This window comes from Oncorhynchus gorbuscha, unplaced genomic scaffold (genome assembly GCF_021184085.1).
Source record: "Oncorhynchus gorbuscha isolate QuinsamMale2020 ecotype Even-year unplaced genomic scaffold, OgorEven_v1.0 Un_scaffold_9561, whole genome shotgun sequence".
Lineage (NCBI taxonomy): Eukaryota > Metazoa > Chordata > Actinopteri > Salmoniformes > Salmonidae > Oncorhynchus > Oncorhynchus gorbuscha.
Window position 1 is genome coordinate 1 of NW_025752504.1, and position 12484 is coordinate 12484.

The window sequence follows — 12484 nt, forward strand, 5'->3', positions numbered from 1 at the left end:
CGGTTCCGGTTGGAGGCGAGTGGTCGCATCTGCACGTCGCTCCAACGGGTAGTATAACTTTTTCATTATATTTCATTATATCACAACGGTTTGATTTGTCTTATCTTAGCAATTTCTTCTCAGCTAGCTACATAGCCGTCTTTGTATCAAAGATAATTGCGTAATTATCGTATTTCGCCGTCCTAACGTAGTCTTCACTAGCCAGCTAGCTAACGTCCACTGATTAGCTGCACTGGAGAAACTATTTACACTCAACTGAACGACTTGATTAGTTTAGTGTTAGCTAGCTACATAGCTGTCTTTGCTGTCTTCGTATCATCGTATCATCGTATCCAAGATAATTGTGTTGTTTAGGTTTAGAGTGTGTAGTCTTAGAGTGATTATCTTAATTTACCGAGGTTAGCTAGCCAGCTATTTGTCGTCCTGCGTAGGTGACTCTGCTAGCTAGCCAACAGCTAGCCAACGTAGCCAACGTCTTCTGTATAGAACTCAACTACCGGTCGCATTCACAGGTTGTATCACATTTTCACTTCATTTTCATTACAGTACAACGGTTTGATTTGTTTGATCGTAGCTAGCTACTTAGCTAGCTACATATCTTTGTATCAAAGATAATTGTGTAGTCTAGAGCGATTTTCTAGGTTCGCTAGCCATCTATTGTCGTTCTTTTAACGCAACGTAACGTAAACAACACTGCTAGCTAGCCTGCTAGCCCCGAATAACAACACTGCAGAAACTATTACACTCAGCGGAACGACTTGATTAGTGTAGTGTCAACAACGCAGCCACTGCCAGCTAGCCTACTTCAGCAGTACTGTATCATTTTAATCATTTTAGTCAATAAGATTCTTGCTACGTAGCTTAACTTTCTGAACATTCGAGGCGTGTAGTCCACTTGTCATTCAATCTCCTTTGCATTAGCGTAGCCTCTTCTGTAGCCTGTCAACTATGTGTCGGTTTATCCCTGTTCTCTCCTCTCTGCACAGACCATACAAACGCTCCTCACCGCGTGGGCGGCCACCCTACTCTGGTGGTCCCAGCGCGCACGACCCACGTGGGTTCAGGTCTCCGGTAGCCTCTGGAACTGCCAATCTGCGGTCAACAAGGCAGAGTTCATCTCAGCCCATGCCTCCCCTCAGTCCCTCGACTTCTTGGCCCTGACGGAAACATGGATCACCACAGACAACACTGCTACTCCTACTGCTCTCTCTTCGTCCGCCCACGTGTTCTCGCACACCCCGAGAGCGTCTGGTCAGCGGGGTGGTGGCACGGGATCCTCATCTCTCCCAAGTTGTCATTCTCTCTTTCTCCCCTTACCCATCTGTCTATCGCCTCCTTTGAATTCCATGCTGTCACAGTTACTAGCCCTTTCAAGCTTAACATCCTTATCATTTATCGCCCTCCAGGTTCCCTCGGAGAGTTCATCCAATGAGCTTGATGCCTTGATAAGCTCCTTTCCCTGAGGACGGCTCACCTCTCACAGTTCTGGGCGACTTTAACCTCCCCGTCTACCTTTGACTCTTTCCTCTCTGCCTCCTTCTTTCCACTCCTCTCCTCTTTTGACCTCACCCTCTCACCTTCCCCCCCCTACTCACAAGGCAGGCAATACGCTCGACCTCATCTTTACTAGATGCTGTTCTTCCACTAACCTCATTGCAACTCCCTCCAAGTCTCCGACCACTGCCTTGTATCCTTTTTCCCTCTCGCTCTCATCAACACCTCCCCACACTGCCCCTACTCGGATGGTATCGCGCCGTCCCAACCTTCGCTCTCTCTCCCCCGCTACTCTCTCCTCTTCCATCCTATCATCTCTTCCCTCCGCTCAAACCTTCTCCCACCTATCTCTGATTCTGCCTCCTCAACCCTCCTCTCCTCCCTCTCTGCATCCCTTGACTCTCTATGTCCCCTATCCTCCAGGCCGGCTCGGTCCTCCCCTCCCGCTCCGTGGCTCGATGACTCATTGCGAGCTCACAGAACAGGGCTCCGGGCAGCCGAGCGGAAATGGAGGAAAACTTCGCCTCCCTGCGGACCTGGCATCCTTTCACTCCCTCCTCTCTACATTTTCCTCCTCTGTCTCTGCTGCTAAAGCCACTTTCTACCACGCTAAATTCCAAGCTGCTGCCTCTAACCCTAGGAAGCTCTTTGCCACCTTCTCCTCCCTCCTGAATCCTCCGCCCCCTCCCCCCTCCTCCCTCTCTGCAGATGACCCCGTCAACCATTTTGAAAAGAAGGTCGACGACATCCGATCCTCGTTTGCTAAGTCAGCGACACTGCTGGTTCTGCTCACACTGCCCTACCCTGTGCTCTGACCTCTTTCTCCCCTCTCTCTCCAGATGAAATCTCGCGTCTTGTGACGGCTGGCCGCCCAACAACCTGCCCGCTTGACCCTATCCCCTCCTCTCTTCTCCAGACCATTTCCGGAGACCTTCTCCCTTACCTCACCTCGCTCATCAACTCATCCCTGACCGTTGGCTACGTCCCTTCCGTCTTCAAGAGAGCGAGAGTTGCACCCCTTCTGAAAAAACCTACACTCGATCCCTCCGATGTCAACAATTACAGACCAGTATCCCTTCTTTCTTTTCTCTCCAAAACTCTTGAACGTGCTGTCCTTGGCCAGCTCTCCCGCTATCTCTCTCTGAATGACCTTCTTGATCCAAATCAGTCAGGTTTCAAGACTAGTCATTCAACTGAGACTGCTCTCCTCTGTATCACGGAGGCGCTCCGCACTGCTAAAGCTAACTCTCTCTCCTCTGCTCTCATCCTTCTAGATCTATCGGCTGCCTTCGATACTGTGAACCATCAGATCCTCCTCTCCACCCTCTCCGAGTTGGGCATCTCCCGGCGCGGCCCACGCTTGGATTGCGTCTACCTGACAGGTCGCTCCTACCAGGTGGCGTGGCGAGAATCTGTCTCCTCTGCTCTCTCACCACTGGTGTCCCCCAGGGCTCTGTTCTTGGCCCTCTCCTATTCTCGCTATACACCAAGTCACTTGGCTCTGTCATAACCTCATGGTCTCTCTTATCATTGCTATGCAGACGACACACAATTAATCTTCTCCTTTCCCCCTTCTGATGACCAGGTGGCGAATCGCATCTCTGCATGTCTGGCAGACATATCAGTGTGGATGACGGATCACCACCTCAGCTGAACCTCGGCAAGACGGAGCTGCTCTTCCTCCCGGGGAAGGACTGCCCGTTCCATGATCTCGCCATCACGGTTGACAACTCCATTGTGTCCTCCTCCCAGAGCGCCAAGAACAGCAGGCGTGATCTGGACAACACCCTGTCGTTCTCAACTAACATCAAGGCGGTGGCCCGTTCCTGTAGGTTCATGCTCTACAACATCCGCAGAGTACGACCCTGCCTCACACAGGAAGCGGCGCAGGTCTAATCCAGGCACTTGTCATCTCCCGTCTGGATTACTGCAACTCGCTGTTGGCTGGGCTCCCCTGCCTGTGCCATTAAACCCCTTCAACTCATCCAGAACGCCGCAGCCCGTCTGGTGTTCAACCTTCCCAAGTTCTCTCCACGTCACCCCGCTCCTCCGTTCTCTCCACTGGCTTCCAGTTGGCTTCGCATCCGCTACAAGACCATGGTGCTTGCCTACGGAGCTGTGAGGGAACGCGGCACCTCACTACCTCAGGCTCTGATCAGGCCCTACACCCAAACAAAGGGCACTGCGTTCATCCACCTCTGGCCTGCTCGCCTCCTACCACTGAGGAAGTACAGCTCCCGCTCAGCCCAGTCAAAACTGTTCGCTGCCCTGGCCCCCCAATGGTGGAACAAACTCCCTCCGACGCCAGGACAGCGGAGTCAATCACCACCTTCCGGAGACACCTGCCTGAAACCCCACCTCTTTAAGGAATACCTAGGATAGGTTAAGTAATCCCTCTCACCCCACCCCTAAGTTTTAGATACTATTGTTAAGTGACTGTCCCACTGGATGTCATAAGGTGAATGCACCAATTTGTAAGTCGCTCTGGATAAGAGCGTCTGCTAAATGACTTAAATGTAAATGTAAATGTGGAGCAGACTGTTGGCTAGCTAGGGGATAGATAGGGCCCTTTCTATTGGAGTAGACTGTTGGCTAGCTAGGGGATAGATAGGGCCCTCTCTATTGGAGCAGACTGTTGGCTAGCTAGGGGATAGATAGGGCCCTTTCTATTGGAGCAGACTGTTGGCTAGCTAGGGGATAGATAGGGCCCTCTCTATTGGACCAGACTGTTGGCTAGCTAGGGGATAGATAGGGCCCTTTCTATTGGAGCAGACTGTTGGCTAGCTAGGGGATAGATAGGGCCCTTTCTATTGGACCAGACTGTTGGCTAGCTAGGGGATAGATAGGGCCCTCTCTATTGGAGCAGAAATAGGTAGGGCCCTTTCTAGCAGACTGTTGGCTAGCTAGGGGATGAGATAGGGCCCTCTCTATTGGAGCAGACTGCTGGCTAGCTAGGGGATAGATAGGGCCCTCTCTATTGGAGCAGACTGTTGGCTAGCTAGGGGATAGATAGGGCCCTCTCTATTGGAGCAGACTGTTGGCTAGCTAGGGGATAGATAGGGCCCTCTCTATTGGAGCAGACTGTTGGCTAGCTAGGGGATAGATAGGGCCCTTTCTATTGGAGCAGACTGTTGGCTAGCTAGGGGATAGATAGGGCCCTTTCTATTGGAGCAGACTGTTGGCTAGCTAGGGATAGATAGGGCCCTTTCTATTGGAGCAGACTGTTGGCTAGCTAGGGGATAGATAGGGCCCTTTCTATTGGAGCAGGGACTGTTGGCTAGCTAGGGGATAGATAGGGCCCTTTCTATTGGAGCAGACTGTTGGCTAGCTAGGGGATAGATAGGGGCCCTCTCTATTGGAGCAGACTGTTGGCTAGCTAGGGGATAGATAGGGCCCTCTCTATTGGAGCAGACTGCTGGCTAGCCAGGGGATAGATAGGGCCCTTTCTATTGGAGCAGACTGTTGGCTAGCTAGGGGATAGATAGGGCCCTTTCTATTGGAGCAGACTGTTGGCTAGCTAGGGGATAGATAGGGCCCTCTATTGGAGCAGACTGTTGGTTAGCTAGGGGATAGATAGGGCCCTTTCTATTGGAGCAGAGATAGGTAGGGCCCTTTCTATTGGAGCAGACTGTTGGCTAGCTAGGGGATAGATAGGGCCCTTTCTATTGGAGCAGACTGCTGGATAGGGGATAGATAGGGCCCTTTCTATTGGAGCAGACTGTTGGCTAGCTAGGGGATAGATAGGGCCCTCTCTATTGGAGCAGACTGTTGGCTAGCTAGGGGATAGATGGGCCCTCTCTATTGGAGCAGACTGTTGGCTAGCTAGGGGATAGATAGGGCCCTTTCTATTGGAGCAGACTGTTGGCTAGCTAGGGGATAGATAGGGCCCTCTCTATGGAGCAGACTGTTGGCTAGCTAGGGGATAGATAGGGCCCTTTCTATTGGAGCAGACTGTTGGCTAGCTAGGGGATAGATAGGGCCCTTTCTATTGGAGCAGACTGTTGGCTAGCTAGGGGATAGATAGGGCCCTCTCTATTGGAGCAGACTGTTGGCTAGCTAGGGGATAGATAGGGCCCTTTCTATTGGAGCAGACTGTTGGCTAGCTAGGGGATAGATAGGGCCCTTTCTATTGGAGCAGACTGTTGGCTAGCTAGGGGATAGATAGGGCCCTCTCTATTGGAGCAGACTGTTGGCTAGCTAGGGGATAGATAGGGCCCTTTCTATTGGAGCAGACTGTTGGCTAGCTAGGGGATAGATAGGGCCCTTTCTATTGGAGCAGAGATAGGTAGAGCCCTTTCTATTGGAGCAGACTGTTGGCTAGCTAGGGGATAGATAGGGCCCTTTCTATTGGAGCAGACTAGGTGGCCCTTTCTATTGGAGCAGCTGTTGGCTAGCTAGGGGATAGATAGGGCCCTCTCTATTGGAGCAGACTGTTGGCTAGCTAGGGGATAGATAGGGCCCTCTCTATTGGAGCAGACTGTTGGCTAGCTAGGGGATAGATAGGGCCCTCTCTATTGGAGCAGACTGTTGGCTAGCTAGGGGATAGATAGGGCCCTCTCTATTGGAGCAGACTGTTGGCTAGCTAGGGGATAGATAGGGCCCTTTCTATTGGAGCAGACTGTTGGCTAGCTAGGGGATAGATAGGGCCCTTTCTATTGGAGCAGACTGTTGGCTAGCTAGGGGATAGATAGGGCCCTTTCTATTGGAGCAGACTGTTGGCTAGCTAGGGGATAGATAGGGCCCTCTCTATTGGAGCAGACTGTTGGCTAGCTAGGGGATAGATAGGGCCCTTTCTATTGGAGCAGACTGTTGGCTAGCTAGGGGATAGATAGGGCCCTTTCTATTGGAGCAGAGATGTTGAGCCCTTTCTAGCAGACTGTTGGCTAGCTAGGGGATAGATAGGGCCCTTTCTATTGGAGCAGAGATAGGTAGGGCCCTTTCTATTGGAGCAGACTGTTGGCTAGCTAGGGGATAGATAGGGCCCTCTCTATTGGAGCAGACTGTTGGGCTAGGGGATAGATAGGGCCCTCTCTGTTGGAGCAGACTGTTGGCTAGCTAGGGGATAGATAGGGCCCTTTCTATTGTAGGATAAATGTAAAACAAGAGTAAATTGTTGCAAAAGCGTTTTGCAACAGTCTGTGACTAATGTGTTCACCTCTGGAGACTCAACCAGTTGAGAGGGATGCATAACATCGTCACGATCAAGGCAGTGTTGTTGTGGTAAATAGGTTCAGGAAAAATTAGACATCTCTGACTTGAACGCGGTAATATTTAGGATTTGGAAGGACTTTCTGAAATTTCCCTGGAATTGAAATGGAATCAACGCCAACCCTGTCGTCCACTTCATTCACTACCACAGAGACAGAATCACAAACCACTCTTATGATGTACATTTTCTTTTTATTCTGTAGAAAAACAAATATAATTGAATATAGACTAAATAACGGTGACCATCTTTTTTTAAACAAACTGTAAAAGAGAAGTTACAAAATCACTAAAACGTCAAAGTTTGAGTACAAATCCCCCCCTATTTCTTATATAGTGTACTACTTTAGACGAGAAGAAGGCCTTTCTCCTCAGGAAGGTACAGCTGTATAGTGTACTACTTTAGACCAGAGCCCAGAACAAGGCCTTTCTCCTCAGGAAGGTACAGCTGTATAGTGTACTACTTTAGACCAGAGCCCAGAACAAGGCCTTTCTCCTCAGGAAGTTACAGTGTCTACAGAGACAGGAAGCAGGCAGATCTAGGCCACAGGTTAGTACTATAACCCCATAGGATTCTGGTCAAAAGTAGTGCACTATGTAGGAACAGGGCGCCATAGGCCCAGGTCAAAAAAGTAGTGCACTATGTAGGGGAATAGGGTGCCATAGAGCTCTGGTCAAAAGTAGTACCCTATATAGGGAACAGGGCGCCATAGGCCCTGGTCTAAAGTAGTACCCTATATAGGGGAACAGGCGCCATAGGGCCCTGGTCTAAAGTAGTACCCTATATAGGAACAGGGCGCCATAGGCCCTGGTCTAAAGTAGTACCCTATATAGGGAACAGGGCGCCATAGGTCCTGGTCTAAAGTAGTGCACTATGTGGGAACAGGGCGCCATAGGCCCTGGTCTAAAGTAGTACCCTATATAGAGAACAGGGCGCCATAGGCCCTGGTCTAAAGTAGTGCACTATGTAGGGAATAGGGCGTCATAGGCCCTGGTCTAAAGTAGTACCCTATATAGGAACAGGCGCCATAGGCCCTGGTCTAAAGTAGTGCACTATGTAGGGAACAGGGCGCCATAGGCCCTGGTCTAAAAGTAGTACCCTATATAGAGAACAGGGCGCCATAGGCCCTGGTCTAAAGTAGTGCACTATGTAGGGAATAGGGTTCTATGTGAGACTAGTGTAAGGGTTGTAGTATAAGCATATGGACGTACTCTCCTTTGAAGACACAACAAGCTCACACATATTATATAATAATATAACAATATATATATAACAATAACAATATATATAAAACAATATATATATATACACACACTGAACAAAATGAAAACGCAGCATGGAAAGTGTTGGTTTCATGTTTCATGAGCTGAAATAAATTATCCCAGACATTTTCCATATGAAATGTTTATTCATCTTAAATGTTGTGTACAAATGTGTTTAGTTTAGTGTCAGTGAGTATTTCTGCTTTACCAAGATAATCCAACCACACAATTAAACAGCCTGATCATTACACAGGTGCACCTTGTGCTGGGGAAATAAAAAGGCCACTCTATAAAATGTGCAGTTTTGTCAAACAACACAATGCCACAGATGTCTCAGGTTTTGAGGGGAGCGTCAAAATGACATGCTGACTGCAGGAATGTCCAGAGCTGTTGCCAGAGAATTTAATGATATTTTTATTTATTTATCATAAACTGCCTCCATCGTCGTTTTAATGAATTTGTCAGTACGTCCAACAGGCCTCACAACCACAGACCACGTGTTACCACGCCAACCCAGGACCTCCACATCCGATTTCTTCACTTGCGGGACCCGGACAACTGATAAAACTGTGGGTTTGCAAAACCGAAGAATTTGTGTGGGTGAGCGGTTTGCTGATGTCAACATTGTGAACAGAGGGCCCCATGGTGGCGGTGGGGTTATGGGCAGGCATAAGATACGGACAACGAACGAAAATTGCAATTTTATCGATGGCGATTTAAATGCAGAGAGATACCGTGACGAGATCTGTTGTCGTGCCATTAATCCACCACCATCATGATAATGCTCAGCCCCATGTTACAACGTTCCACAATCAACAGCCTGATCAACTCTATGTGAAGGAGATGTGTTACGCTGCCTGAGGAAAACGGTCACACCAGATACTGACTGGTTTTCTGATCCACAACCCCTAGTTTAAAAAAAAGAAGAAGATATTTGCATATCTGTCTTCCCAGTCGTGTGAAATCCATAGATTGGGGCCTAATGAATATATTTAATTATATTTATATCTAATACATTCAGTTCCCTTGACTGATTTCCTCATATGAACTGGAACTCAGTAACATCTTAGATGTTGTTTATATTGTGTTGCATATTGTCTCTGCCAACAGCTCTCTGGGCCCAGGCTCAACTAAACTAAACACGCTCAAATGAACGAGGCCCCATGGCGTCTCCCACTGTGTGTGTGGGTGGGTAAGACGAGGAGTGAGTCCAGGAATATGTTTTAACAGAAGTCAGAACAACAGCTTGTAACTTTCAGACGATAAGAAAATAACAACAAGCCAAATATATAATGTATTATAATAGCTCATGTGATGTGGTCCAGGTCGATAGATTTGAACTGTTTGGGGTGTAGAACAGAGTTTTAAAAAGGCTTTAGTGGAAACTGGTTCTGTCCGGTGACATCAGCGGGTTCTGTCCGATGACATCACAGGCTCTGTTCCGTTCTGGTATGACATCACTGGTTCCATCCGATGACCTCATAGAAAGAGCTTTGAGAGGCGAGACTCGTAGGTGACAGTGTTCTTTCCGATGTGCATCTGTCCTCCTCAGTGGCTGTTCTATCATGGCTGGCTCTGTCTTACCGTACACTACAGGGAGAGAGGAGAGGGGAGGGAGAGGAAAGAAGGAGAGGGAGGGAGAGGGAGAGGGGGAGGGGAGGAGAGAGGGGAGGAGAGGAAGAGGAGGGGAGAGGGAGGGAGGAGGGAGAGGAGAGAGGAGAGGGAGAGGAGGAGGGAGGGAGGGAGGGGAGGAGAGGGGGGGAGGGAGAGAGGGGGAGGGGGAGAGGGAGAGGGGGAGGGGGAGAGGGAGAGAGGGAGGGGGAGGGAGAGGAGAGGGGGGGGAGGGAGAGGGGGAGAAGAGAGAGAGAGGAGAGAGGGGGGAGGGAGAGGAGAGAAGGGGGGAGGGGGAGGGAGAGAGAGGGAGAGGAGAGAGGGAGGAGAGGAGAGAGGGGAGGGAGAGGAGAGAGGAGAGAGGGAGGAGAGAGAGAGAGGGGAGGGGGAGGGAGGAGGAGAGAAGAGGAGAGGGGAGGAGGAGAGAGGGGAGGGAGGAGGAGAGAGAGGGGGAGGAGAGAGGGGTGAGGGAGAGGGGGAGGGAGAGGAGAGAGGGGGAGGGGGGGGGAGAGGGGGGAGGAGAGGGACGAAAGGAGGGTAAATGGTGTGTTGAAACTGTGCATGTGTGTGTGTCTGTCTGCAAGTGTAATTATGTATGTGCGTGTGTGTGTGTGCGTCCGTACCTTCACAGTGCTCCAGGAACTGAATACACTCCTGAACAACTGAGTCCCTGATCATGATCATGTGTTTGGCCGTGTTCTCCAGCAGAGACAGGAAACAGCGCTTAGCATAGAACCAGGTGTCTGTTCCCAGCTACACACACAGGACGACAACCAATGAGAGAAGGATCGAAACCTGGTCAGAGGAATAGATATGTCCTTCGTTCCTCTGATTCTTCCAACTAGGATTTATGGAAAACCTGGCTGGACATTGTGTTACCAGAATTTCCCAACCCTGGGGGGGGGGGGGGGAAATACACTCAGGAGACTCAAAGTCAATTTGACAGGTACCCTGATCTAAACAACTTGTACCTGGCCTGAAAAACCAGTTAAAACCAGTTAAACAAGCTAAAACCAGTTAAAACCAGTTAAACAAGCTAAAACCAGTTAAAACCAGTTAAACAAGCTAAAACCAGTTAAACAAGCTAAAACCAGTTAAAACCAGTTAAACAAGCTAAAACCAGTTAAAACCAGTTAAATAAGCTAAAACCAGCTAAAACCAGTTAAACAAGCTAAAACCAGCTAAAACCAGTTAAACAAGCTAAAACCAGCTAAAACCAGTTAAACAAGCTAAAACCAGTTAAAACCAGTTAAACAAGCTAATACCAGTTAAAACAAGTGTGTGGTTGATAGAGTTGTAGGAATGACAACAACACTCCTACAGAGACACTCTGTGTGTGTGTTCAGCTGGGCTGAGTGAGCAGACACAGGTGCAGAACTCTGGGCTACGTTTCGGTTGGCCAATATCTAAACAAAGATCAAACACTCTGGAAGGGATGTGTCCCAAATGACACCCTATTCCCTATCTAGTGCACTACTTTTAAACAGAGTAGTGCACTACTTTTAAACAGAGTAGTGCACTACTTTTAAACAGAGTAGTGCACTACTTTTAAACAGAGTAGTGCACTATAATAGGGAATAGGGTGTCATTTGGGACACACTACCAACATGTTTGTCAGGGCTGAAGTGGTAGAAACATCCAAAAACATTGGCTTTCCAAGAGAATGTTCCAGAACTGCCGGATAGAAAAACAATGTGCAACCTTCTTGTTGTACGGTTCCAGACTCTTGATGACACGGGTGATGCCGAAGTCGTAGTTCCCCTTGGCACAGTACAGGGTCCTGGAAGAGAGATAGATACACTATTAACACAGTACAGGGTCCTGGAAGAGGCATAGAAACCCTATTAACACAGTACAGGGTCCTGGAAGAGAGATATAAACCCTAGTGGGTTCGATCCCCGGGAACCCACAGTACATGACTGGTCCTTTGGATGGAATGGTCATTATTATTATTACATAGAAACCCCATTAACACAGTACAGAGTCCTGGAAGAGACATAAAAACCCCATTAACACAGTACCGGGGTCCTGGAAGAGAGATATAAACCCTATTAGCACCCGAGTATAGGGTCTGGAGCGAAAAGATAAACCCTATTGGCACAGTACAGGGTCCTGGAAGAGACATAGAAACACTATTAACACAGTACAGGGTCCTGGAAGAGACATAGAAACCCTATTAACACAGTACAGGGTCCTGGAAGAGACATAGAAACCCCATTAACACAGTACAGGGTCCTGGAAGAGACATAAAAACCCCATTAACACAGTACAGGGTCCTGGAAGAGAGATATAAACCCTATTAACACAGTACAGGGTCCTGGAAGAGACACAGAAACCCTATTAACACAGTACAGGGTCCTGGAAGAGACATAGAAACCCCATTAACACAGTACAGAGTCCTGGAAGAGAGATATAAACACTATTAACACAGTACAGGGTCCTGGAAGAGACATAGAAACCCTATTAACACAGTGCAGGGTCCTAGAAGAGACATAGAAACCCCATTAACACAGTGCAGGGTCCTAGAAGAGACATAGAAACCCCATTACCACAGTACAGGGTCCTACAAGAGACATAGAAACCCTATTAACACAGTACAGGGTCCTGGAAGAGAGATATAAACCCCATTAACACAGTACAGGGTCCTAGAAGAGGCATAGAAACACCATTAACACAGTACAGGGTCCTGGAAGAGGCATAGAAACCCTATTAACACAGTACAGGGTCCTGGAAGAGACATATAAACCCTATTAACACAGTACAGGGTCCTGGAAGAGACATAGAAACCCCATTAACACAGTACAGGGTCCTGGAAGAGAGATATAAACCCCAATAACACAGTACAGGGTCCTGGAAGAGACATAGAAACCCCATTAACACAGTACAGGGTCCTACAAGAGACATAGAAACC

General features: G+C 48.8%; 1 protein-coding gene across 1 annotated transcript; it reads right to left on the reverse strand.

The window, feature by feature from the left end:
- Positions 1-9337: 9337 nt before the first annotated feature.
- On the reverse strand, positions 9338-11373 carry LOC124030160 (tetratricopeptide repeat protein 30A-like; the record flags this gene model as incomplete). The annotated part of the gene is made up of 3 exons (XM_046341618.1): positions 9338-9552; positions 10197-10326; positions 11275-11373. Coding segments are annotated over 3 exons (444 nt in total), but the record flags the coding sequence as incomplete, so codon positions are not given.
- Positions 11374-12484: the final 1111 nt, after the last annotated feature.